The following is a 23,124-nucleotide window of genomic DNA, read 5'->3' on the forward strand; positions in this document are numbered from 1 at the left end:
TCTACTGTATTTCATTACATTGGGGCAATGGGGAGCCCCTCACCATAGGTAAGGTGAGGCAAAGTTTCTTATCCCCTTAGAGAACAGAGATGGAAGGACCAAGAATTACTTCTCTTTGCTGGTGCCCTTGTCAATGTCATGAGGGAAACTATAATTTAGTGTACATTCACCGTGTTCTAGGCACTATGCTAGGCACTTTCATTTATATTATTTCACTTCTCACTACTATTACTGTCTCCATTTTACAAAAGGGAAAATGGAAATGAAGGGAGTGTAAGTGGCTTGCCCAAGGTCATCCAGCTCTCTGATCACAGAAGCACACCCTGCTAGCCTCTGGCATCTTTTGTCCCTAGGGTCTTCCCTTTAAATTATCCACCCCCTATTATTTTGCCCTACTTTATTTTTCTGCTGACTAACTCTTCCACCCATTACAGAACATCTGATCATCACCAGCTATTCTCGGTGTTTTGTTATATGTAAGTGTCCATTTAAGCTCTTGAATCTGTGCCATAGCATTGCTTCCTTAAGCCACACAGCCCAACATTCATCTTGATTGCATTAAAGTTTAACTGTGGGGTGAAAAGCTGTTTTTTTAAAAAAGATATGTAGGTGTTTCTCTTATTTTTGGTTTCCATGAAGTTTTTTAAGAGTTAAACCATTTCATTCAAATAATTACAGGGAAGCATAGTTGATCCTATATGTTATACATTTCAGTGTAAACTCATCAAGTCAGTTCAAATATCAACTCTTGCACTAAACCCATGCAAATCTTAACCTTCTGCCCTTGCAACTAAACTAAATAGGATTGTTCAACTCCTTCTCTGCACTCTTATGGCCCATGCCCACCCCTCTAGTCTAACATATATCCCACTATATTGTGATTATTTGTTTATCTAGTTTGAGCCGAAGTTTATCTTATTTGCCTTTGCAACCCCAGTGTCTAACACAGGGCCTAAAGTATAGTAGGTACTTAACAAGTGTTTGTGTAATAATGTAATTGACAGTGTTCCAAACAGGAAAAGGTTTTCTCTGGCCGCTGTTGTGTTAAATGTTCTACTTTCATTGCCTCATAGTTTGTCTGAAACGCTTTCTGTGAAAAGGTAAAACAGTCTGGTGGAAAAAGATAATTTGTACTTTGCTAAGCAAATGAATGTGAAATACTTAGCAAACCATAAAATTCAAAACAAATAGGCAGGGGCTTCCCTAGTGGCACAGTGGTTAAGAATCCACCTGCCAATGCAGGGGACACGGGTTCGAGCCCTGGTCCCAGAAGATTCCACATGCCACAGAGCAACTAAGCCCGTGTGCCACAACTACTGAGCCTGCGCTCTAGAGCCCGCGAGCCACAACTACTGAAGCCCGTGCGCCCAAAGCCCGTGCTCTGCAACAAGAGAAGCCTCTGCAATGAGAAGCCCATGCACCGCAACAAAGAGTAGCCCCCGCACCCTGCAACTAGAGAAAGCCCACACTCAGCAACAAAGACCCAATGCAGCCAAAAATAAATAAATAAAATAAATTTATAAAAAGAAAAACGAAAAACAAATATGCAAGTGGGTTGTTGGGATGAGGGGGAAGGTATCTGGGAGAGGATCTCTGGACATGACCTTCATTTCTCCCTTTAAGAATGGCAGCTCAAAAGGAAAAGAGGGCAAGACTCGTAGATCCTAACTCAAGCTAGGAATCCCTGACCGCCTTTCCCATTGATGCTTGGCAGGCCCAGAGAGAGATGTCTTACCTGGGATACATAGCTCGTGTTTACTGCAGAGTGCACGTTCAAAGAAAATACAGTGGGAAAGGACCAGAATTGGATGGAGGCAGGGCAGGCTGGTTAGGAAGCTCGGGATTCTGCTACCTGAGAGGGATTGAGGTTCTCAATTACGGGGGAAAAGGCACCCATGAGAGAGCAGAGAGAAGAGGTCCCTTTCCTCTATTCCAGCCAGACATGCAGGCCTATGGATGAAAGTTGGGAAGGCTCTCGTAATCACTAGGTGACTGAGGAGGACCAGAGCATGCAAAAAGACTTCTGAAGCATCAACAAGCTTAGAGAGTATGTCTGTCACCATAGCCACCAACACCATACATCTTTGGAGAAACCGTCTGCAAAGTATATAATTAGACTTTCCATGCCATTTATTTCTTTCATACATTTTCTCTCCTAGCAAATTCCAGCAGCCATCGAGATCTTCAAGGACTTTCAGCGAAAAGCATGCTGCTTCCCCAACCACACCAAGCGCAACCCACAGTGCTGACTACCCCCTCGGCCAGGTGAAATACCCCAGTGCTGGATCTCCACTTAGAATCTTGCCCCTTCTATTTTTAAGAATTGCCTAGAAAGTTCATAGTCTGTTTTCTGCCTTGTTTTCTTTGGAAACACACCATTTAGAAATATATTTTACCTCTGTTAGGATCAAAATAATTCTACTGTTACAGATTCTTTGCTCTTGATTTTAAGGTTTTAGTACGTCCTTTTGTAGAAGTTTCATTTCAGCGAACAATTTGCCATACAACTACAGCTGAAGGTCCAAACCCCAGCTGGAATGAAGAACTCGAACTTCCATTTAGGTAGGCATATTTTCCTCATTCTACAAGTGACTCCAATCAAGAATAAAATGGGAAAATATCCAACTTCCGAAACTTGGGTTCATTGTTGGGACACCCCACTCCTCTCCAGGCTCTGGCTTCTTACAGCCCAAGCTTCCCAGTCCCTCAATCCCACAGCCTCTACACTGTTTTTCTTTTCTTCCCCATCTCCCCAACTCTGGAAGCTGTAAGTAATTTTGAAGCTCCCTAGTTCCCATAAATTAAGCTTTCTCCCTCATCAGAAACACATAGGCATTTAAAATTTTTGATTAAATGATTTTACATATTTAAAAGACTCTTTACTTCAGATCTTGAAGCAACCCAGAAATTATCTAGTCTAGTGCTCTACTTTTATAGAAAATAAACTAAAACCTAAAGATGAAAGGTGACTTGCTTAATGCCAAATAGTAAGTTAGAGACTGAGCAAGGGTTAGAACTAGTTAAGTCAGAAGGGAGAAACAGATACCACTCTTATACACAGTACAAGCAAAAAGAATGAGAAAAGTTAAAGGCAAATGCTCAGCACAACAGATGCAGTAGCCTGGTCTTGAGCCATGCCATGGAGAGGCCTGCTTGGGCCAGGCTTGGCTGGACTCAGAGCAGGTGATGTCATAAGAGATGAACCTCACCCCTACTTTGCTTTACTTATCTGTGGGGAAAGTGAGTGGGAAGCAGGGACCATCCAACCAGCCACATAACAACAGGTTTATGACCAGGGGATGGTCTGACAGAGAAGCACCTTCCAGAGCCCAGTTGCTTAGGAAGTCCACATACCAGCACCAGTATCAGCTGGAGACCTTGTATGTAGCCAGCTGGCTCCTTGCAGAGCTCACCATGGTTGGGAGATGATGTGAGACTCACCAGGACAAGCCAGCAAAAGGGTTTGTCTCTCTGCACGGAGCCTGCTGTCTACTGCCTTGCCATTTGAGTATAGGTACTACCTTGGAGGGTCTCCGTGCTAGAGAAATCCTTTAAATGAGACAACTGCCATTAGTCCTCCTACCTATGCTCATATTCAGGTATTTTTCCAGTTTGGACGTTTGAGTACTCATTATTTCTCTTTTGTTCTTTTCATGCTCCCTGATCATGGGTGCCCATTTGCAGGGCCCCCAATGGGGATTACAGCACCACCAGTTTGCAGTCAGTGAAAGATGACGTGTTCATCAACATTTTTGATGAAGTTCTATACGATGTCTTAGAGGTAAGTTCACGTTTTTGAGAAAGATGTCTGTATTCATTTTCCTATCCTCTACCCATTGTGTTAAGTCCTGTCAGGGAGGAGAAAATTTCCCCTTACGCTTGTGTGTTCTTTTGGCTGGTCTAATAATTAAATTGACACAAGACAGATTAACAGGGGAAAAATAAACAACTTTTAATTTTATATGTACAAAGGACTCATAGATATATGATCTAGGAAGTGACCAAAACAGACAGCTTTTATACCTTTTAGACAAAGAAACAATAAATTTGTGAAGAATTGACAGGACATAGATGTTTGGTTTGGGGTAAATTAGTAAAGAAATAACAAGGTTTGTTTGTACAGCCTCCTCAGCCCTGGATTCCCTGTCTCTGGTGATAAGGATGTCTCTCTACCCCCAGGTGCAGGGAGGGCACCTTTCACACAGGAGATTTATTTCCTGCTTTCTGCAGACAAAGGAGGGTCAGAGTGTTTTTGCACCAGCTGCTTTTCAAGTAACTTGAATTCAAAGTAATCCATATGCCGCTTTGGCACATTTGGGGGCAGCCTGCCCTGAGCCCCATCAATCCCCAAATTTGGAATGTTTGAAACCTGACATGTATAAACGGGGAAAGAAAGAAGGGAGGAAGAGAACCAGTTTTTTTATTTTCAACTTGACTGTCTGCTATGATCCAGGAATTGTACTAGGGGCTTTTTATACATTGTCTTAATTTTAAAATACCCCTACAAAGTAGATTGTTAAATTCCCAATTTATTGATGAGGAAACTGAGGTTCAGAGAAGTTAAATGACTTTCCTAGGGTCACAGAACTGTTAAGTGTCTTAACCAGAATGTGACTTAGATCTGTTTAACTTAAACCTACCGGGCTTTCAGCTAAAATCCTGCTGCTTTCCTACTTCCTATCCGGAGTTGTTAAACAATTATCACTTCCCACCCCTCCTTTAGGATGACCGTGAAAGAGGAAGTGGAATCCACACCCGTATTGAGAGACACTGGTTGGGATGTGTGAAAATTCCATTTAGCACGATATATTTCCAGGCAAGGGTAAGCATCAAAAGTAAGAATTTCACAGGAATAGGGAACTGCTCTATCCATTTTTCCTGTTAAAGGTTTTTTTGTGGAAGTATACCCTTAACACTGAGAGAACCTATGTGCAAGGCCACTATTGGAAAGATAAAAATCCCTATATAAAGCCATTGATCTTCTGTCATATTTGCATGACTTATTAAAACATCTATCTTTCTTACAGTTAGTAATGTACAACTTTGCCAATCTGAGAATTTTTTAACTTTTAAATGAAAGTGAAGAAGGTAGGACAAAGTAGAAACTTGTGAAAAATGACAAAAGTGGAGTGGATAGAAGCCTGAAAATAACTGGAAGAAAACAACCAGGCCAGTTGATGGCCCATTTTAATCAAGTGCTTTAATGTTTCCAGAGTCCTCACCATTTCAAAAATGAAAAATGGTTGGTAGCGACTTGCTCAACTAAAATACCGTTCTTCAGAGTTTAACAATTTTGCTTAAGGGGATCCGTTAGGTTAACAATTCTTGAATGGCATAGTAGCTCTAATCTGAGACAGTTAAAGATTCTGAAATGGCTTTAATATCCCAGTATTAAATCCATAGCAACAGGAGGCTTTGAGCCAAAGACTGTGTTAATCTCACACAGCTACAAGAGGAAACAGTTTAAATCCACGTGTGATGACCTCATTAGAGCAAATGCTGCCTGGGTCATGGTCTCAAGCAAGGCCAAGAACAAAACTCAAGTATGAGAGGCTTGGATTGGTTGGAATTTCAAGAATCATTTGGAATTGCAATCCTCCCTAGACCAAAGGGACTGTCTACAGGTGATGCTGCAGCTATATGCGTGCCAAAAATTTTACATTTCCCTCTTCGAATAGATTTGAAATGAAAAAAATTTTAAAGAGCACATCATTTTGCAAATCAAACTGCCCATGTTATTTGACGTTACATTTGGAAGGGTACTCAGAAGTAATTACTCCAAACTCCTTCTTGATAAATGAATCTCCTTTACTATATCCTAGTAATACTCATACTCTCTAGAAGTAGGGACCTTACTGCCTCATAAGGTAGCTTGCTCTCTTTCCAATATCTCTGTCATAAATTTCTTCTTTAAACTGTGCCATAACTAAATTCCTCCCTGGGACCCCCATTCATAGGTCCTGGTTTGGAGCTATACAAAACAAGGAGACTCCTAATTTGGTAATAATAGTAGGAATAACTATATTTATCAGGTGCATATTATTGATATATACCATTTCTAGCTAGTTTATATGTCACCTTAATTAAACCTCACAACAGCTCAATAGACATTATTATCCCCATTTTATAGATGAAAAAAACAGAAGCCTAGAAAGGTAAGTAACTACTCAAATCCCAAAGTTTACAGCAGATCTGGGATTCAACTTTTACCAATTTCCAACATTTTACATTGGCTTATCCTTGAAGAAGGAGATGGGTAAAAGTAGAGAGACCTATTCAACTTCTGAGTTTATACATCTCAATATTGCTTCTGAGAATGATTTTATCACATTTGTCATTTTAAATGTTTTGCCTGATTCCAAAGCTCATGCTCTTAAATGAACCGACAGGGCACATCTGACAATATCTGGAGACATTTTTTGGTTGTTGCAACTAGTAGGGGTGCAACTGGTATCTAGTGTATTGAGGCAGGAATGCTGCAAACACCCTACAATGCACAGGACAGCTCTCCATAACAAAGAGTTCTCCGGCCCCAAACATCAACAGTGCCCAGGGTGAGAGACTCTGTCTTAAATTCTTACACTTCAACTATTTGGAGACAGTGTCCATTCCCTCCTGGCTCATCTATCTGTTCTACAGACCAGATGTGCCCAGTTATTTCAGCTGTACTTTATACGGCACTGTATTTATATTCTTCTTCTCCTTGTACCCTCTCATCTGCCTGGGTACATACAGGCTTTGGGGGAACTCCACCAATGTAAAGAGGAAAATAAATAAGAGCTTCCTTCATTCCTCTCTAGAGGACATATTCACTGAAATAAAAATTGGATTCTCTGAAAATCTGTGAATTTCAAAGTCTAGCCCTGAGTAGTTTTGTAGTACTAGACAGTCTTCCATAAACTTACTGTTGCTTTGACTACAAAGGAGTAAGAACTTCTGCCTTTTTGAACCTCTACATAATTTAGGTCATTTTATGTAAGAGGCTTGTAATTCGCTCAGCCTGCATTTATTGAGCACCTCCTGTGTATCAAAAACACTGTGGTATATTGGAGATGGATGACACAAAAAAGAGCACAATACAGATTCTATTTGCAAAGAACAATTATCTAAAAGAACATGATAAATACGCACACAACAGTAAAGTCTGGCAGAATGTGTCAATGCAATAGATGAAAGCAGCAAGTTGTATGTAAGGCTGGTGGAGAGAAAACAAATCACGAAGGAGATAATATCTGACCTGAGCCTTGAAAACTGATTAAAATTCTAAAAGGTGGAGATGGGAAGCTGAGGCATCCCAGAAAAGGGGACTGGCTGCCAGCTAACACTTACTGAGCACTTAGCACAGGACAGGCATTTTTCTTAGTGTTTTACATCTATTAATCCATTCAGCATACATAATTACCCTACAAAGTAGATACTATTATTATCTCCTTTTTACAAATGCACAAGCTGAGTCACTTTGAGTTTAGTTCAGGATTTGAACACAGGCAACCTAGTGTTGGAATCAACTTGCGTAACTAGCACATGTTCCACTGAACCAAGCAAAGAAGGCAGGGAAAGAGAGAGCCCTTGCTGTGACAGCTTAAGGAGACAAGCCTGGAGAGACGGGTTGGGCCCTGAATACAGTCTGAGCAGTTTTTACTGAATTCATCAGATGATGAGGAGTTGACACTTACCTTTGAACTTCTGTTGGAAAATCACCAGGATGTTTACAGAACGGTATTTTCTTCACAGATTGATGGGACATTTAAAATCAATATTCCCCCAGTTCTTCTGGGCTACAGTAAGGAACGAAGTGTGATTATTGAGCGGGGTTTTGACGCTGTCCGAAGCCTGAGTGAAGGCTCCTACATCACCCTGTTCATTACCTTGGAGCCTCAGCTGGTTCCTGGGGAGTCGGTTCGAGAAAAGGTAACTTAGTACTCTCTGGAATTGCATGTCTGACGCAGACGAAACCTGAGGAATGCTTGCTAGGCCATGCTTTTATAAAATTGTACTCAATGGCACAAGCAGAGGTTTCCTTACTTCAGTATCCATTTATTACTCTTTTGGTTCGGACAGAATGAAGGTTAGAGAACAGCTGTGTGGGTCTGTACTTCATTGAGTCAATAATTAGGTCAATCAGCAATTTAAACTTTTAGCAAAGCAAAACAAATATAAACAGGCTCTACTTTTAGAAGAATTTTCTCATTGGTAGAAACTGAAATATGAAAGTAGAAAAGCAGATTGCTTTATTATCTTGACACTTACTGGCAAGCGTGCTGAAATGAATTTCTAAATCTGACCTCAAGTCCCTGGTCATGTTGTATATTGAATCAATTCATAGGATCATAAAACCAGGTGACCTTCAGGGGTCACCACAGTTTATTTCAGTGCCTTCGGACAGAAACAAGTAAGTGTATGCACAAGTACTCTAATTTTGCGCAGCTCTAGAGAAAAAGAATTTCTAGAACTTCTACTTGTTAGCAACTGTTTCCCAACCTTCAGAATTGGGAGATACTTTCTTAATGTAACATACTTGTGCAGCATTGATGCATACTGCCCTTATCAGACTTGGGAGAAAGATTGATCATGACCTCTTATTATTATAAACTAATACAGTAATGACAACCACCACCAACAACAACATGTGCTGAGTTGTCACTCTGTCCAGAGCACTCTGTCAGGCATTGACATGTGTCCTCTCTCTGAATACTCACAGTTGTCTTGTATGGTGGGTTTTCAACTAGGAGATGAGGAAAATGGGGCTGAACTGTCCAAGTTCACCCCGGGGAAGTAAATGGCAGCGCTAACAATTAAACATCTGTCTGACTTTAAGTCATATATATTCAACAAATATTTACCGAGCATCTTCTGTGTGACAGGCATTTTTTAGGCACTGGGAATATAGCTGCCTAAAAAAGCAAATAAAAATTCCAGATTGTTAACTACTAAGCTACACTGCCCAAATTATTATGCTGACTCTTTATCCACTGTAATTAAGACTCAGACAGAGATGAAAAAAAATGAGCACACTCCTCTGTTTCTTTTCCACTATTACAGTTTGGGTCACAGAGAAAAATACTATTTCCTATTTGCAAGGCATTTACAGGAAAACATGAAGGATTGTTGGAAAAACAAATCTATGAAATTCAAATTAACCTTATATGCTAGCCTTTGTCACTAAAGCTGTGACAAATATGTTCTCCAAAAATCATGTTAGAATATATACATTTCAAAATATTTCTAGGAAGGGAAACATGTTTGGAATGCTTTTCTTCATGTACAAACTCAAGAGAAAGTCAAAAAGCATGTTTACACAGAAAAATGCTCCCAGAGAAAAGATGATTTTGCTAGTTCTATGTATTCTTAACAGAAGCAAAAGCGGTCAGTTGGTACTCCACCTGGAGGTGAGCTTCCAAACCACGAGAGAGCAGTCTGTGACTGGGGCTGAAAAGCTGAAAAGCTGAAAACCAGAGGGGCCTTTGTACTTGGCCTTCTTCTCAGGCACTGACCTCCTCCTGCAGAAGTTTTAAGGGTCCTATGGCCTTCCTTCCTTAAAATGAGATATCAAGGCTGTCAGTGCTGCCTTTGGTGGCTTTTCACTGCCCCACTGTGGCTGTATGTGGCATTTTTCTCAGACCTCCAAAATGAGAGCGTAAGAAAAACCCCTGTGGAAGGCAGACTCTGCTGCTCCTTGATAAGGAAGACTTGTGCACTGATAGGATCCTGGCATCCTAAACACAAAGTGGCAGAAAGGAGAGAGAAGCTCTTGCCCTAAATAGTAGGGACCACAACCTGGAATTGTTTTTCCACTTAACAGCAACTGCCAGGATTAGCCCATTAGAGCCTCCCCTCCACTATCATCCCATGCTGAACCATTCCATATGATTTTTTAAAGATATTTACTCATGGAACTGTCTAAAAAATCAGTAGCAACTCCTGAAACTCTTAACATCCCCTACTTTACTCTGTCTTGATAAAAACAAAAGTTTTTTAAAATAGATTATGTCTGTTAATGAAGTCTTCCTCTTATTCCTTCTCTTTTTTCTTTCTTGCTTCTGATAGATGAGTGACATGCTTAAAAAGGTACCAAGCATTTTGTTTTACTATTCATCAGCCAATAGTTATTAGGCTTTAATTACCTGCTTCTGTCCTCTGCCACCTTATGGAAGCTGCTGGGTCCTAATGTATGTGTGATCCCTTGGCAATGAACTACAAATGTCTGCAGTTCATGAAGAATAACTACCTTTGTCTTCTGGCTCATTTCATTTTGTCAGAAAGTTTCTTATTTAGCTCTGAATCAGGAAGTCACATGTCTGAATGTCACCTGCATACTGGGAGCTACCTCCACTGTTTCCACGTCCGTAAAATCCATGAGCTGCTTCTTACAGAAACAGTGTGGCTGGGACAATTATTTCTGGTCAGTGGAGCTGCCACAGTGTAGGTATTCAAAGGGAAAATAAACCCATTCAGTTTTCTGTAAATATTTACATTAACCTAGAAGTTAAAGAATTGAGCCAATTAAGAATCTTCCAAATTTCATGTTGAATCAAATTGTGAATTTGTCAGTTCCATCTTTATTTGTTTCATAATAAACGACCCAAATCCTTTTCGTATTTAACTTTTGCTTGGCACTTCTTAGATTACCAACATGGCATACTACCCTTAAATTACTGTTTCAATCCATTAAATGGCATCCTTGTGGTCTAAACAAGTATTAATGACCATTAATAGATACCTATTAAGTGCTTACATTATGCATGCTCAGTGCAGAGAAGAACACAAAATGATTGAAACATGGGCCCTGCTCCCAAGAAGCACTAACTACAGAGTCAAAATACACAGCAGAACATCCAGGTCCAAGTGGCAGAAAAAGTTTTATACATATTTTTTTCAATCTGGAAGCAGTCAGTACCGATTGAAGATTTTTACTGTTCTTTCTGGACACTGCCTATAGCTGCCTCTCTTTAATGCTTCCATAGCATATGGTGTCTATCCCTATAGGATCTCTGGTCAAGTGTTTCAAGCACCTGATTGCTTATTAATGTTCTCCTCCAGACTAGAAGTTTCTTGAGGGGTCTGTTTCATATACATTCATCCAGACTGCCTAGAACCCTTTAGACTTTCAGCAAACGTTTTTTAAATAATTGGATGCAGGTGTAAATTAATGAGTTTAAAGGAAACAGGGATGACTTCAAAAGAGTGCTTTTCTTCACACCACCCTTGTTTCATAATTCTCAGTCTTTCTAAAGTTACAATTATTTATACCCTAGAGTCTGTATACATCCATACCAAAGTCTTGTAAGCTCACCTTTTTCATTTATTTATGTCTTCATCATAACACCTATTCGGTAGCTACCGTGTCTTGGCACTGTGCTGAGTAGGTGGTTATGATGACGACGATGATGATAATGTTAGGATTCAGATGTCAGGGCACATCCCATGAAGAATATACAGGAGGCTTTTGGAAATGCCTCCATCCTATCTATCCGCCACAACCGCTACCTCAATTTCTTAGGATACAGCAATCAAATTAGAAACAGGAGCCACAGTCCAGCTCCAATATAAGAGAAGCCAAGAACAATTCAGTATACTAGATCCTACTAAAAGTCATAAAAAAGTAATGGGATGTTCTCTGTGCTCTCATTCATTCATTCAACAACATTCGTTAAACACTTACCATGTGCCTACTATGTACTATGTACTATGTACTATGTGTGTAGTATCCTCGACACTGAAGGTAAAAAACTAGATCAAAACAAAATCCCTGACTTCAAGAATCTTACTTTATGAGGGAGACAGAGTAAACAAATATATCAGCAGTTTTAAATGCTAAAATAAGTAAAGCAGAGTATGAAGGGGATATCTAGATGTATTTCCCTCCTCGAAAACAAACAAACAAAACTTTCAAGCACTACCTAGAATGTAAATCTTACCTAAAAATTGATTTTCTAATAAAAGTTTGAGTTTGTCTTAAAATCCTTTGAAATGTAAGCAACCATACATACATTTTTATACTAAACAACAAAAACCTTGTAAAAACATTTAAATATCTGCTTTTTTCCATGCTACGTTTCAACAATGGCTTGAAGGAAAAAATGACACCCTATGTCCAGAGACAATTGAAATCTGTTTTGTTTCAGCTGCTTTGAGTTGGACATATATACACTACCAAACGTAAAATAGATAGCTAGTGGGAAGCAGCCACACAGCACAGGGAGATCAGCTCGGTGGTTTGTGACCACCTAGAGGGGTGGGATAGGGAGGGTGGGAGGGAGGGAGACGAAAGAGGGAGGAGATATGGGAACATATGTATATGTATAGCTGATTCACTTTGTTATAAAGCAGAAACTAACATACCATTGTTAAGCAATTATACTCCAATAAAGATGTTAAAAACAGGGGCTTCCCTGGTGGCACAGTGGTTGAGAGTCCGCCTGCCAATGCAGGGGACACGGGTTCCTGCCCCGGTCCGGGAAGATCCCACATGCGGCGGAGCGGCTGGACCCGTGAGCCATGGCCGCTGAGCCTGCACATCCGGAGCCTGTGCTCTGCAACGGCAGAGGCCACAACAGTGAGAGGCCCATGTACAGCAAAAAAAAAAAAAAAAAAAAAAAAAAAAGATGTTAAAAACAAAACAAAAAAAGTCTGGGAATTGGCTCATCTTGGATCAGAGAACCACTTAAAAAAACTACTATACATTTGATGGTTCGAGTTCTGCTTCCTTTTACCTTGAGACCCATTACTATTATTTAGTATGTTGGTTATGGATTTAAAACTTTTTAATACATCCATATATACTTGTAAATTTGTGGTCCTTTTAACATGAGTTGCTTTACCTTTGCATTTGAAATGTTTGATTTCTGAGCCCTCTCCCCTCTAAAACCAACATCAAAATACACATAAAATTATTGCTTGGTCTCATCAATCAGAAGTAGTACATCATAGTTTAATTTTTATCTGTTGCTTTATTAATCCAATAATTTCCATATGGCTGCTTGCCTGTTGACTACTTTCTTTCAATGCTGGTGAATATATATTTTTTTTTTTTCTTTTCTTTTTTTTTGCGGTACGCAGGCCTCTCACTGTTGTGGCCTCTCCCGTCGCGGAGCACAGGCTCCAGACGCACAGGCTCAGCAGCCATGGCTCACGGGCCCAGCCACTCCATGGCATGTGGGATCTTCCCGGACCGGGGCACAAACCTGTGTCCCCTGCATCGGCAGGCGGACTCTCAACCACTGTGCCACCAGGAAGCCCTGGTGAATATATTTTAAGTGTTTAATGAATCCATCTAATTTTTAAATTATAAATATAATTAAATAAAGCTTCAGGAGCACTGGGGCCTGACAATTTTGTAGGGGGGGGTCACTAAATCATACTTCCTGAAGCACACATTGAGTTCATGTTGACTGTGGGATCTGAACAGGTTCTACTGTATCTCCTGTAATGATATACAAACAACATGGAGTCTTTATTTTTGAAGTTTGATTCTCAGGAAGATGAGAAATTGCTTCAAGCGACTGAGAAGTTTCAAGCTGAATGTGCCTTAAAGTTTCCAAATCGTCAGTGCCTTACAAGAGTGGTTGACATTAGTGGGAAAACCGTCTTCATTACTCGTTATCTCAAGCCTTTAAATCCTCCTCAGGAGCTCCTTAACACTCACCCCAACAATCCCCAGGCAACCGCAGTAAGTATTTCACAGCCAATCGGTGTTGACGCTAAAAAGGTTTTAAAGTTTCAATATATTGCCCTCTTAATTAACACATTTCATAGTACCTAGGATAGTAACTAGATCAAGATCATTAATGATTAAAGTAATGATTAAAACTCCTTTAGTACCATGAGGCTTACTTTCTTTAGAAAAGTCTGAAGGTACCAGTGAGGATAATAATCCTTAGTCCATTCTTTCAGGGAACAATTAATTATTGAGTGCTTACTGGGTCCCTGACATTACATCGGGTGCTGGAAAACTAAAATTTGGAAGATGCTCTACACTTTCACAATGTCTTATACAAACATGTTTTCATTATGTATTCTCTATAACTCTGCTAGAATTGGAACCTAGGCCTCTGACTTAGAACTCGTGCACCTTCTGTTATACCAAGATAACTACTCAATATTATATTTAATGCTGTAAGTATCATTAAATTCAGATTAAGCAAAAATTGTTTCCAAGCCTTAAGTATGTACAAGCATGTAGGCCATCCCCGTAAAGCACATCCATACCAGGCCATTAAATAATCATGCATCATTCTCTGCCTGCAAAGCACCGTACCCGTCGCAATCTCACACGAACAGGACTGTATGCTGAATGGGCTATTCTTAAGTGGACACAGTAACCCATAACTGTCTTTGGCGAGTGGATAGTATAGAGAGTAATTGCAGCTAATAAGTCATTAATTTAGTAATTTAGGAACAGGGTAATGATATGCCTATTTGCAGATATAGATATATATTTAAAAAACAAATAAACATTGTGTTCTACGTTACATTTACTTTTAATAATCAAATTTTTATTAAAAACCTTAACAGGGACTTCTATTCTCTCTAGCAGAGTAGATATGCAGAAAACTTCTCCCAGTAGAGAACACTTAAGAGTGATGAATAAAATACTTAAAACATGTTTTAAATCATGACTGAAATGGAAATAAGATGAGGAGGAAAACCCAGAGACAGGAAACAACAGGAAAGTAAGACTCCACAAGGGTGAGGGCTTGAAATAGTGTTTGCTCTGGGGTCACCCGTAATTCCTAATGCCAAGAGATGGGTTTCAATGGGCCTCAAGGTTGCTGGAGATGGAAGGTAATGCATGGTGCTGGAGCATTGCGTTAGAGACTCAGCCACGGAGCTGGGACCCTTGAAGTGTAAACTCACTGGTAGGTAAACTAGGAAATACTCTGCCCTGCAGAAGACAACCTGCCTGTCTCAGCCTTGACTCTGGATGGAAGAGAAAAAAAAAACGTCTCTCCTAAGAATTCCTAATCACTAAGCTGTACTTATTCACATTGGGACTGAAATTTACACTACCTGTAGGACCCCAAAAAACTTCAATCGAAATTTAATTTCAAGAATTCCCTGTTGGTAATGCCCCTAAGTCCCTGTCAAAGCAAACCCAAATTCTTCTAGGAGAACATCCTTTAAACACAGCCTCAAAAAAATTCCACAGAAAAAGTTCCAAGCAACATGAACATATAAAAGATCATCAATGAAGAAATAAGTCACTATGAAGAAGCTAAGTTAGCAGAAACAAAATTCTGCAGAATCGAGACACAAATTACCAGATTCAGAATATAAAATAGGTATGTTTAATAAGTTTAAGAAATCTAGGGAATTGAAAATATAACAAAAGGACAATAGACTATTAGAACTGACACACAGCGTGTTAAAAGTACTACATGGAACTTGTAGAAATAAAGAATAGTTAAAATTAGAAACTGAACAAACAGTTTAAACCTAACATCAAATATAGTTGAATACAGAGTTAAATTAAATACAGTTAAATACAGAGATAATTCATGAATATACAGGCAAAGAAACTACTTGGAGTATAGCACAGAAACAGAAAAAAATGGAAGACATAAAGGAATGGTTAAGAGACATGGAGGATAGAGGGAGGAGGACCAAACTGTGTTTAAAAGAAGAAAAGCAATATTCAAAGACATAGAGCTGAGAATTTTCAAGATTTGATGAAAGACAACAATGGTTCAGAAAGCCCGATGAATCCCACACAAGATAAATAAAATGAAATTAAACTCCAGGTGTATAATAGGGAACAAAAAAAACAAAGATGATCTTTAAAGCTGCTAGAGAGAAAGTGCAGATTATCTAAAAAGGAACAGTAATTAAACTAACAGGTTTTTTAGCTGCACAAATGAAAGCCAGAAATGGAATGACATCTTCAAAAGACTAAAAGAAAACAGTCATCAAACTAGTAATTTATAACCAGTGAAACTATCTTTCACACAAACATTGGGAGAATTTACAACCAAAAGATTCTCACTTAAGGAATTTCTAAAAAATATAAAGAGAAGGAAAGTTCTCAGAAAATCCTAGATGCAACACATAATGATAGGTAAAGAAAATGGGAAATTAGTGAATAAATCAACAAGCATTGTCTTCACAGTAATAATAAAATCAATGTGGTTGAAAAATCAAGATAAAACAAAAATCCTGAAAAAAAATGTGTACATGTCAGGACAGGATCTATGAGAGTATTTTAATGCCCTTGTATATTTTCCAAGATGAGGGCAAAGATATTTATTAACTTTAGAGTTTTAAGTTAAATATTCATACTGGAACTTCTAGCTTAACAACTTAAAAGAATCTTAAAAAGTGAGTTTAACTTCCAAACCAGCAGGAGATAAAATAACAAAATGGGGTAAAGAGAGTACGAAGGGGAAAAAACATAGAAAAAATTGTAGAAAAATAAATAAAAAGCACAGAATAAGGTAGTAGAAATAGTCTAAATATTTACCAATAATCACAATCAAAGTGAAGGGATTAAACTTTCCAGTTGAAAGACAAAGACTGTAAAACTAGATTTTTAAAACAGCTTGTAGTGGAACTTGGCAAGCTGATTCTAATATTTATGCAGCAGTGCAAAGGGCAAAAAAATAGCAAAGACGATCCTGAAGAGAAAGAAGAACTCAGTGGGAAGATCTGCCACGTCATATCCAGATACTTATGAGACTGTAGTAATTAAGGTAAAATGGTATTGAACACAAATAACAAAGAGAAAAATGGAAGAGAATTTAAAAATCCAGAATAGGTCTACTCAAATATTAACCCACTCAAACTTGATATATGACAAAGCTGGCATTGGAAATTAGTAAAAATTGACTATTACATAAATTGTATTGGGATCAGTGATTTTACACATGGAAAAAAAATAGATTCCTGCTGCACACCATTCAACAAATAGATTGAGGACTTAAATATGAGAGGCATTTTTATCTTTATGACCTGAGGTAGGAAGTTCCTTAAACAAGCCAGAAAAAAGCACTACAGTAAGTCCACTACATACGAATCTTTAAGTTGCAAACTTTCAAAGGTGTGAACGTGCATCTGGTTCCAGCAAGGAACCAGAACCTGTGTCATCAGCATCAGGCGTGAGTGAAATTGCAGCTTGCCCTCCATCTCCTATTGCTGACAATCCTTCAGCTCTACCATCTCCCACCTCCTCTCCCTCCTCCAGTCAGTAACTCTTCTGGCCTGTTCACTCGATGCCAGCCCCTGTATGCCAGCTGTTGGACTGCACTACTGTACTTTTCAAAGTACTGTAAGATTTTAAATGTTTTCTTTATTTTTTGTGTTTGTTTTTTTTTAAGTATTATGTGTGAAAAGTATTATAAACCTATTACAGTACAGTACTATACAGCCAATTGTGTTAGTTTGGGTCCCTAGGCTAACTTTGTCGGACTTACAAAGAAATTGGACTTACGAACTCGCTCTCGGAATGGAACTCGTTCGTATGTAGGGGACTTACTGTAACTATAACGAGAAAGAATAAATTTGACCATATTAAAACTGAGAACTTGAGTTAGCAAAAAACAGCACAAAGGAAAAGACAAGCCACAATCAGGAGAGGACATTTACAACACATGTAATAAACAAAGGAATAGTAACTAGAATATATTTTTTAAAAACTACAAATCAATTTAAAAATGTACAAAATACTTGAATACAAATTCACAGAAGTGGAAACATGAAAGGCCAATAAGCATATAAAAAGATGTTCAGCCTCCTGAGCAATTATAGAAATAGTGAGTTACAACCACAGTGATGCACCCATCTTGGTTTCTAAATACTACTGCCCTCTAAAAGGAACCAGGACTTCTTAGAGAAATGGCTGCTTTCAGGACTGGGCTAGAGAAAATACAAGATGATTTTCGAGAGTCTTGTTATAAGTGGGGCGGGGGGTGGTGGGCGGGTGCGGGAAGAAGATGAGAACATTTCAAAGAGACCCAAGAGCCACTTTCTTCATCTGTAAAAGATGGATAATAACAATAATCTTCCTCAGGATGTTTGGAGAGGATTAAATGAGATAATATTAACACAACACTTAGTAAGCTCTTGTGAGCACTCGTTTCATTTTGTTCACATAAATGTTTGTGATATATGAAACTTTCTTCCAAGAAATGAGATAGACGATCCAGCTTTCTATTTTATTAGAAAAATGATTACAGCTAATTTTGTTTAAACAGGAACTGGTGGCTCGATATGTGTCTTTGATTCCTTTCTTGCCTGACACTGTTTCATTTGCTGGTATCTGTGACCTGTGGAGCACATCTGATGTAAGTAGTTCTCCCTCATAGACTTACTAGTTTGAGCTGATTTCATGGAACATTAGTAAATGGCTTGCATAATTTTAAATTGCAACACTCATTAGTTATTATAAAAATCTACACAGCCATCTGTTTAGCAGGATGAGCTAAATTCTGAGGTACTTTTTTCTTCCTGGTTCAACTTGCCCAAAGTTCAGAAATTAAACAAAATTATTAATTAAAATTATTAATTAAACAAAAAAATTAATTATTTGCGCGCACACACTCGCACCCACACACACAAAACCACTTCAGATGTCTTAATGCTAATTTATCCTCTCAATGTTACCTTAACAACATCCCAATTTTATTCATAAAATAATCAAAATCACATTCTCTATTACATTTGGAAATTGCATATTCCTTAATGCATGGGCTTTGGAAATTGCATATTCCTTAATTTATGGGCTTCTAAAGGCATGTCAATATCCAGTATGTATTTCTTGGTCACCTATCACATGTCAGACACTGTACTTAGTTCTGGCTATGAGCAAAATAAAATGGCCTCTGACCTCATGGAACTTACAATCAACATATGCTACATGAACTTCCAAATGAGTCTTCAGTAGTATGAAACCAACATGTATTATCACTGGTATTCATTCTGCTTCTGGATCTCATGTTGTACTGTGTTTGCATAAAATTTAACTGTGGTATACAACTCCCTTTGAAGGATAGCTCTAAAAGGAAGAAGCTGAAGTACACTTAAAATTTCTTGCTCCCCAATATATTTTGGCAACAGAATGTTCACAATTTTAGAGATAAAATTTCCACAACCTCAAGATATCTGTAAGAAGATATACGAAGAATAGAATATAGTTCATGTGCTCTAGAGCCAGAATGGCTTCTCCACTTCCTAGGTATTGCCTCATCTCCCTGTGCCTCCACTTCCTCATCTGTAAAATGGGAAGATGAGTATCACCCTCAAAGGTTTCTTCCAGGATCAAATGAATTGATGCATGCAATGCGCTTAAAACAGTGTGGTGGCCAGGGTGGGAGGACAGGATGTGAACAGGCAGAGCACAGAGGACTTCTAGGGCAATGAAAACACACTGCATTATACTGTAATGACAGACTTGTCAAAACCCACAGAACGTACAACACCAGGAGTGAACCCTATATATAAACTATGGACTTTGGGTGATCATGGTGCGTCAGGGTAGGTTTGTCAGTTGTAACCCACGTGCCGCCTGGCGGGGGATGTTGATGGTGGAGGAGCCTGTACCTGTGGGGGGGCAAGAAAGTGCGGGGAATCTCTGTGCCTTCCTGTCAGCTTTGCTGTGAACCTAAAACTGCTCTAGAAAATAACGTCTTCACAAAGAAAAAGTGTTTCGTACACAGGGAGCTACCATATGTAAGTTCAAAGTAAAACGTGGAACTTTGAAATTTGTCTCCCACACCTCACCCCATAATTGATTCTAGAAATCATGTCATCGATGTCAGAGAAAATACCATGTCCGACTAAAAGTGTTGCGGTATTTTTTATTTTAATGAATTAACAACACAGTACCAACACTTGGAAAAATCTTTTTAAAATAGATCTTATCCTTGAAGGTACTAATTTTAACAATGACTTTTTAAAATCCTATACAGCCAATCTAGAATGAAGCGGTCAGTCAATGCAACGTAATTTTTTGTTTTTAATTTTGGTCAGCAATTTCTTGATCTCCTGGCAGGAGACGAAGAAGAGCATGCAGTATTACTGTGCAATTACTTCCTCTCCCTGGGTAAGAAGGCCTGGCTGGTGATGGGCAATGCTATTCCTGAGGTAAGACCACATAGGTTGGCTCTAACAAAGTGTCCCTGGCTAACATGGATGGCTGTGTTATGTTCCAAATCATGGACAGGACTTATTTTCATAACAATTCTTTGAGTTGCAAGGAAAGTAGCCCAGAGATTCCACAACAGGAAGAGAGAACCAGCGATAAAACATGAAGTGGCTTTCAGGGTACTTGGGCCCTGCACAATGCTTCAGGGTGTTTTTGGCAAATTGGAGCCCTTTACCACCCACAGTCCCCACCTAGCTCTGTCCTTTTAGCAAGAGCCCCCTCCCGCCCATGCTACTAAGAATTCTGATTCCCTTAGTGATCTAGTGTTATTCATGCCAAGGACCAAAGGGGATCTGAAGAAGTGCGGCAAGGACAGAGAGTCTTTCACGCCTGCTTCATCCACAGGCATCTGCTATTAACCTGGCAGGCAAAGGACAACAAGGCAGATAACCACAGGAACAAAGAAAAGAATGTCCACAGCTATATTTTGGTATCACCATTGTTATTTTTATTAGACTGGAGATAGTGACTACTAAAATTTGTTTCCCCAGCGCACTGCAAATATCCCGAAATTTGGGGCACGTTTTGGGGGTAATTTTGGGTACAAACTTAGAAAAGTCATATGGACTGAAACAGCTTATCCAAAGAGTGTTTCAAAAAGAAGGGCTCTAGGAATCCTTAGGAATTAGACAGCACAGGTTGCTACTAGACAGGCAGTATCATATCTGAATCCTAATTCATGCTCCATCATTATCTCCCAGATAGCCTGGTACAAGGAACAGAATAATGGGCTAGGAAGTCACAAGGCCTGCCTGGGTTCAAGGTTATGCCCACTCCTCATGAGCTGTGTGACTTTAAGCAAGTCACTTCACAACTCTGAGCCTTATAATGAAAGTGGGAGAGTAAGTTTTGCCCTGCCTTCCCCAGAAGCCTATAGTGAGCATCAAATGAAATCATACATGAGAAATAAATGAATGAATAAATGTTCATTGTAAAAAGAGAATCTAATAATACATAAGTATTCTGAATTAAAAGTTAAAGTCCTTCTTCAGGCTCTAACTCCCAATCCCACCCCCTCCTTGGGTGTACTCACTGTCAAGAGTTTAGTAAGTATCCTCTCAAATTATCTTCTATTCATTTACATAATTATAAATGTATATCAAATATTAATTACTGTATTAGAAATAGAAGTAGTATTCAGATATAATCAGCCTTCTAAATACTTAAAAGGCAATCTTAACTGACTCTAAAAAGAAAATGCAGTGACTACTTATTTCCATCAATAATCATTCTTCAGCCAATCGTAAGATATCTTGCCATTTGCAATAACATGGATAGACCTAGAGGGTATTATGCTAAGTGAAGTAAGTCAGAGAAAGGCAAATAGTGTATGTGGAATCTAAAAAACAAAACAAATGAACAAACATAATGAAACAAACAGTCATAGAGGGCTTCCCTAGTGGCGCAGTGGTTAAGAATCCACCTGCCAAAGCAGGGGACATGCGTTCAAGCCCTGGTCCAGGAAGATCCCACAAGCCACAGAGCAACTAAGCCCGTGTGCCACAACTACTGAGCCTGTGCTCTAGAGCCCGCGACCCACAACTACTGAAGCCCGCGTGCCTAGAGCCTGTGCTCCACAACAAGAGAAGCCACTGCAGTGAGTAGCCCCAGCTCGCTGCAACTAGAGAAAACCTGTGCACTGCAATGAAGACCCAATGCAGCCAAAAATAAATTAATTTTTTAAAAAAAAGAAAAAAAAAGAAACATAGATACAGCAAAAAACACAGGTGGTTACCAGAGGGGAGGAGGGGGGAATGGAGGGGGAGATGAGGGGAATGGGGGGGAAGGAGGGGGGGAATGGGGGGAGGAGGGAGAATGGGGGGAGGAGGGGGAATGGGGGGAGGGGGGAATGGGGGCAGGAATGAGGGGGGAGGAGAGAAATAGGTGAGGAAGATTAAGTACAAACTTTTAGTTACAAAATAAATGTTACAGGTATGAAATATACAGTGTGGGGAATATAGTCAGTAATTATGTAATATCCTTGTATGGTGACAGATGATAACTAGACTTTTCATGATGATCAGTTTGAAATGTATAGACATTATCAAATAACTATGTTGTGTACCAGAAACTAACATAGTGTTGTAGGTCAATTATACTTCAAAAACAAATTCATACAAAAGAGATCAGATTTGTGGCTATCAGAGGCAGGGGATAGGGGGAAGGGGAATTAGATAAGGTAGTCAAAAGGTACAAACCTCCAGTTATAAGATATATAAGTTCTAGGGATGCAATATACAACATAATAAAGATAATTAACACTGCTGTATGTTATAAATGAAAGTCGTTAAGAGAGTAATCCTAAGAATTCTCATCACAAGAAAAAAAAATTTTTTTCCTATTTCTTTTAATGTATCTGTATGAGATGATGGGTGTTCGCTAAACCTACTGTGGTCATCATTTCATGATGTATGGAAGTCAAATCATTATGTTGTACACCTTAAACTTATACAGTGTTGTACATCAATTATATTTCAGTAAAACTGAAAAAAGAAAACCCCACAACATACCCCATTTAACTTAAAAAAAAAAAAAGATATATCGGTTGAGTAACATGACCACTATTCCTATTTGGTCACTATATCACACTAGTTGCAGATGCAAGAATTTTGCAAAAATAAACTTTTGATTTTATTAATTCAGCATAATCTAGAACTGCAAAATAATTTTCACCATTAGCCATGGGGTTTAGAAATTAGGGGTCCAACTAAAATAATGAACTGTCTATACAAATTACTCTTGACCCTAATAGCATAATTAATCGGAAACTGGTTTAATGGCTATTTTCCTTCAGGGTCCAACTGCCTATGTGCTAACTCGGGAGCAAAGTCACTATTTAATATGGAATCCCTGCAGTGGACATTGTTATGGACAATTTGATACATTCTGCCCCTTAAAAAGCGTAGGCTGTTTAATAGGTCCCGATAATGTAAGTATTACCATTTCCTCTTAAATGTGGTTGACTATTGCTTTTTTTTAAATTGATCTAC

The 23,124-nt window shown here is 39.0% G+C and overlaps 1 protein-coding gene and 1 long non-coding RNA gene across 7 annotated transcripts in view; one reads left to right on the forward strand and one right to left on the reverse strand.

Moving 5' to 3' along the window:
* The window catches only part of CC2D2A (coiled-coil and C2 domain containing 2A), a 303,035-nt gene that overhangs the window by 267,329 nt on the left and 12,582 nt on the right, over positions 1 to 23,124 (forward strand). For all 6 annotated transcript variants that reach the window (XM_079920214.1, XM_079920213.1, XM_079920217.1 and 3 more), the window contains 9 exons: positions 2,160 to 2,265; positions 2,453 to 2,562; positions 3,685 to 3,781; positions 4,724 to 4,822; positions 7,735 to 7,911; positions 13,466 to 13,669; positions 18,186 to 18,275; positions 19,960 to 20,073; positions 22,929 to 23,063. In XM_079920214.1, the coding sequence (XP_079776340.1) occupies positions 2,160 to 2,265; positions 2,453 to 2,562; positions 3,685 to 3,781; positions 4,724 to 4,822; positions 7,735 to 7,911; positions 13,466 to 13,669; positions 18,186 to 18,275; positions 19,960 to 20,073; positions 22,929 to 23,063 (1,132 nt within the window). The remainder of the gene's footprint in view (positions 1 to 2,159; positions 2,266 to 2,452; positions 2,563 to 3,684; positions 3,782 to 4,723; positions 4,823 to 7,734; positions 7,912 to 13,465; positions 13,670 to 18,185; positions 18,276 to 19,959; positions 20,074 to 22,928; positions 23,064 to 23,124) is intronic.
* LOC307185752 overlaps positions 1 to 23,124 on the reverse strand; it is a 180,641-nt gene that overhangs the window by 142,704 nt on the left and 14,813 nt on the right. The gene's annotated exons all lie outside the window — the stretch shown is intronic.

Source organism: Stenella coeruleoalba (assembly GCF_951394435.1).
Source record: "Stenella coeruleoalba genome assembly, chromosome: 4".
In the NCBI taxonomy this organism is placed as follows: Eukaryota; Metazoa; Chordata; class Mammalia; order Artiodactyla; family Delphinidae; genus Stenella; species Stenella coeruleoalba.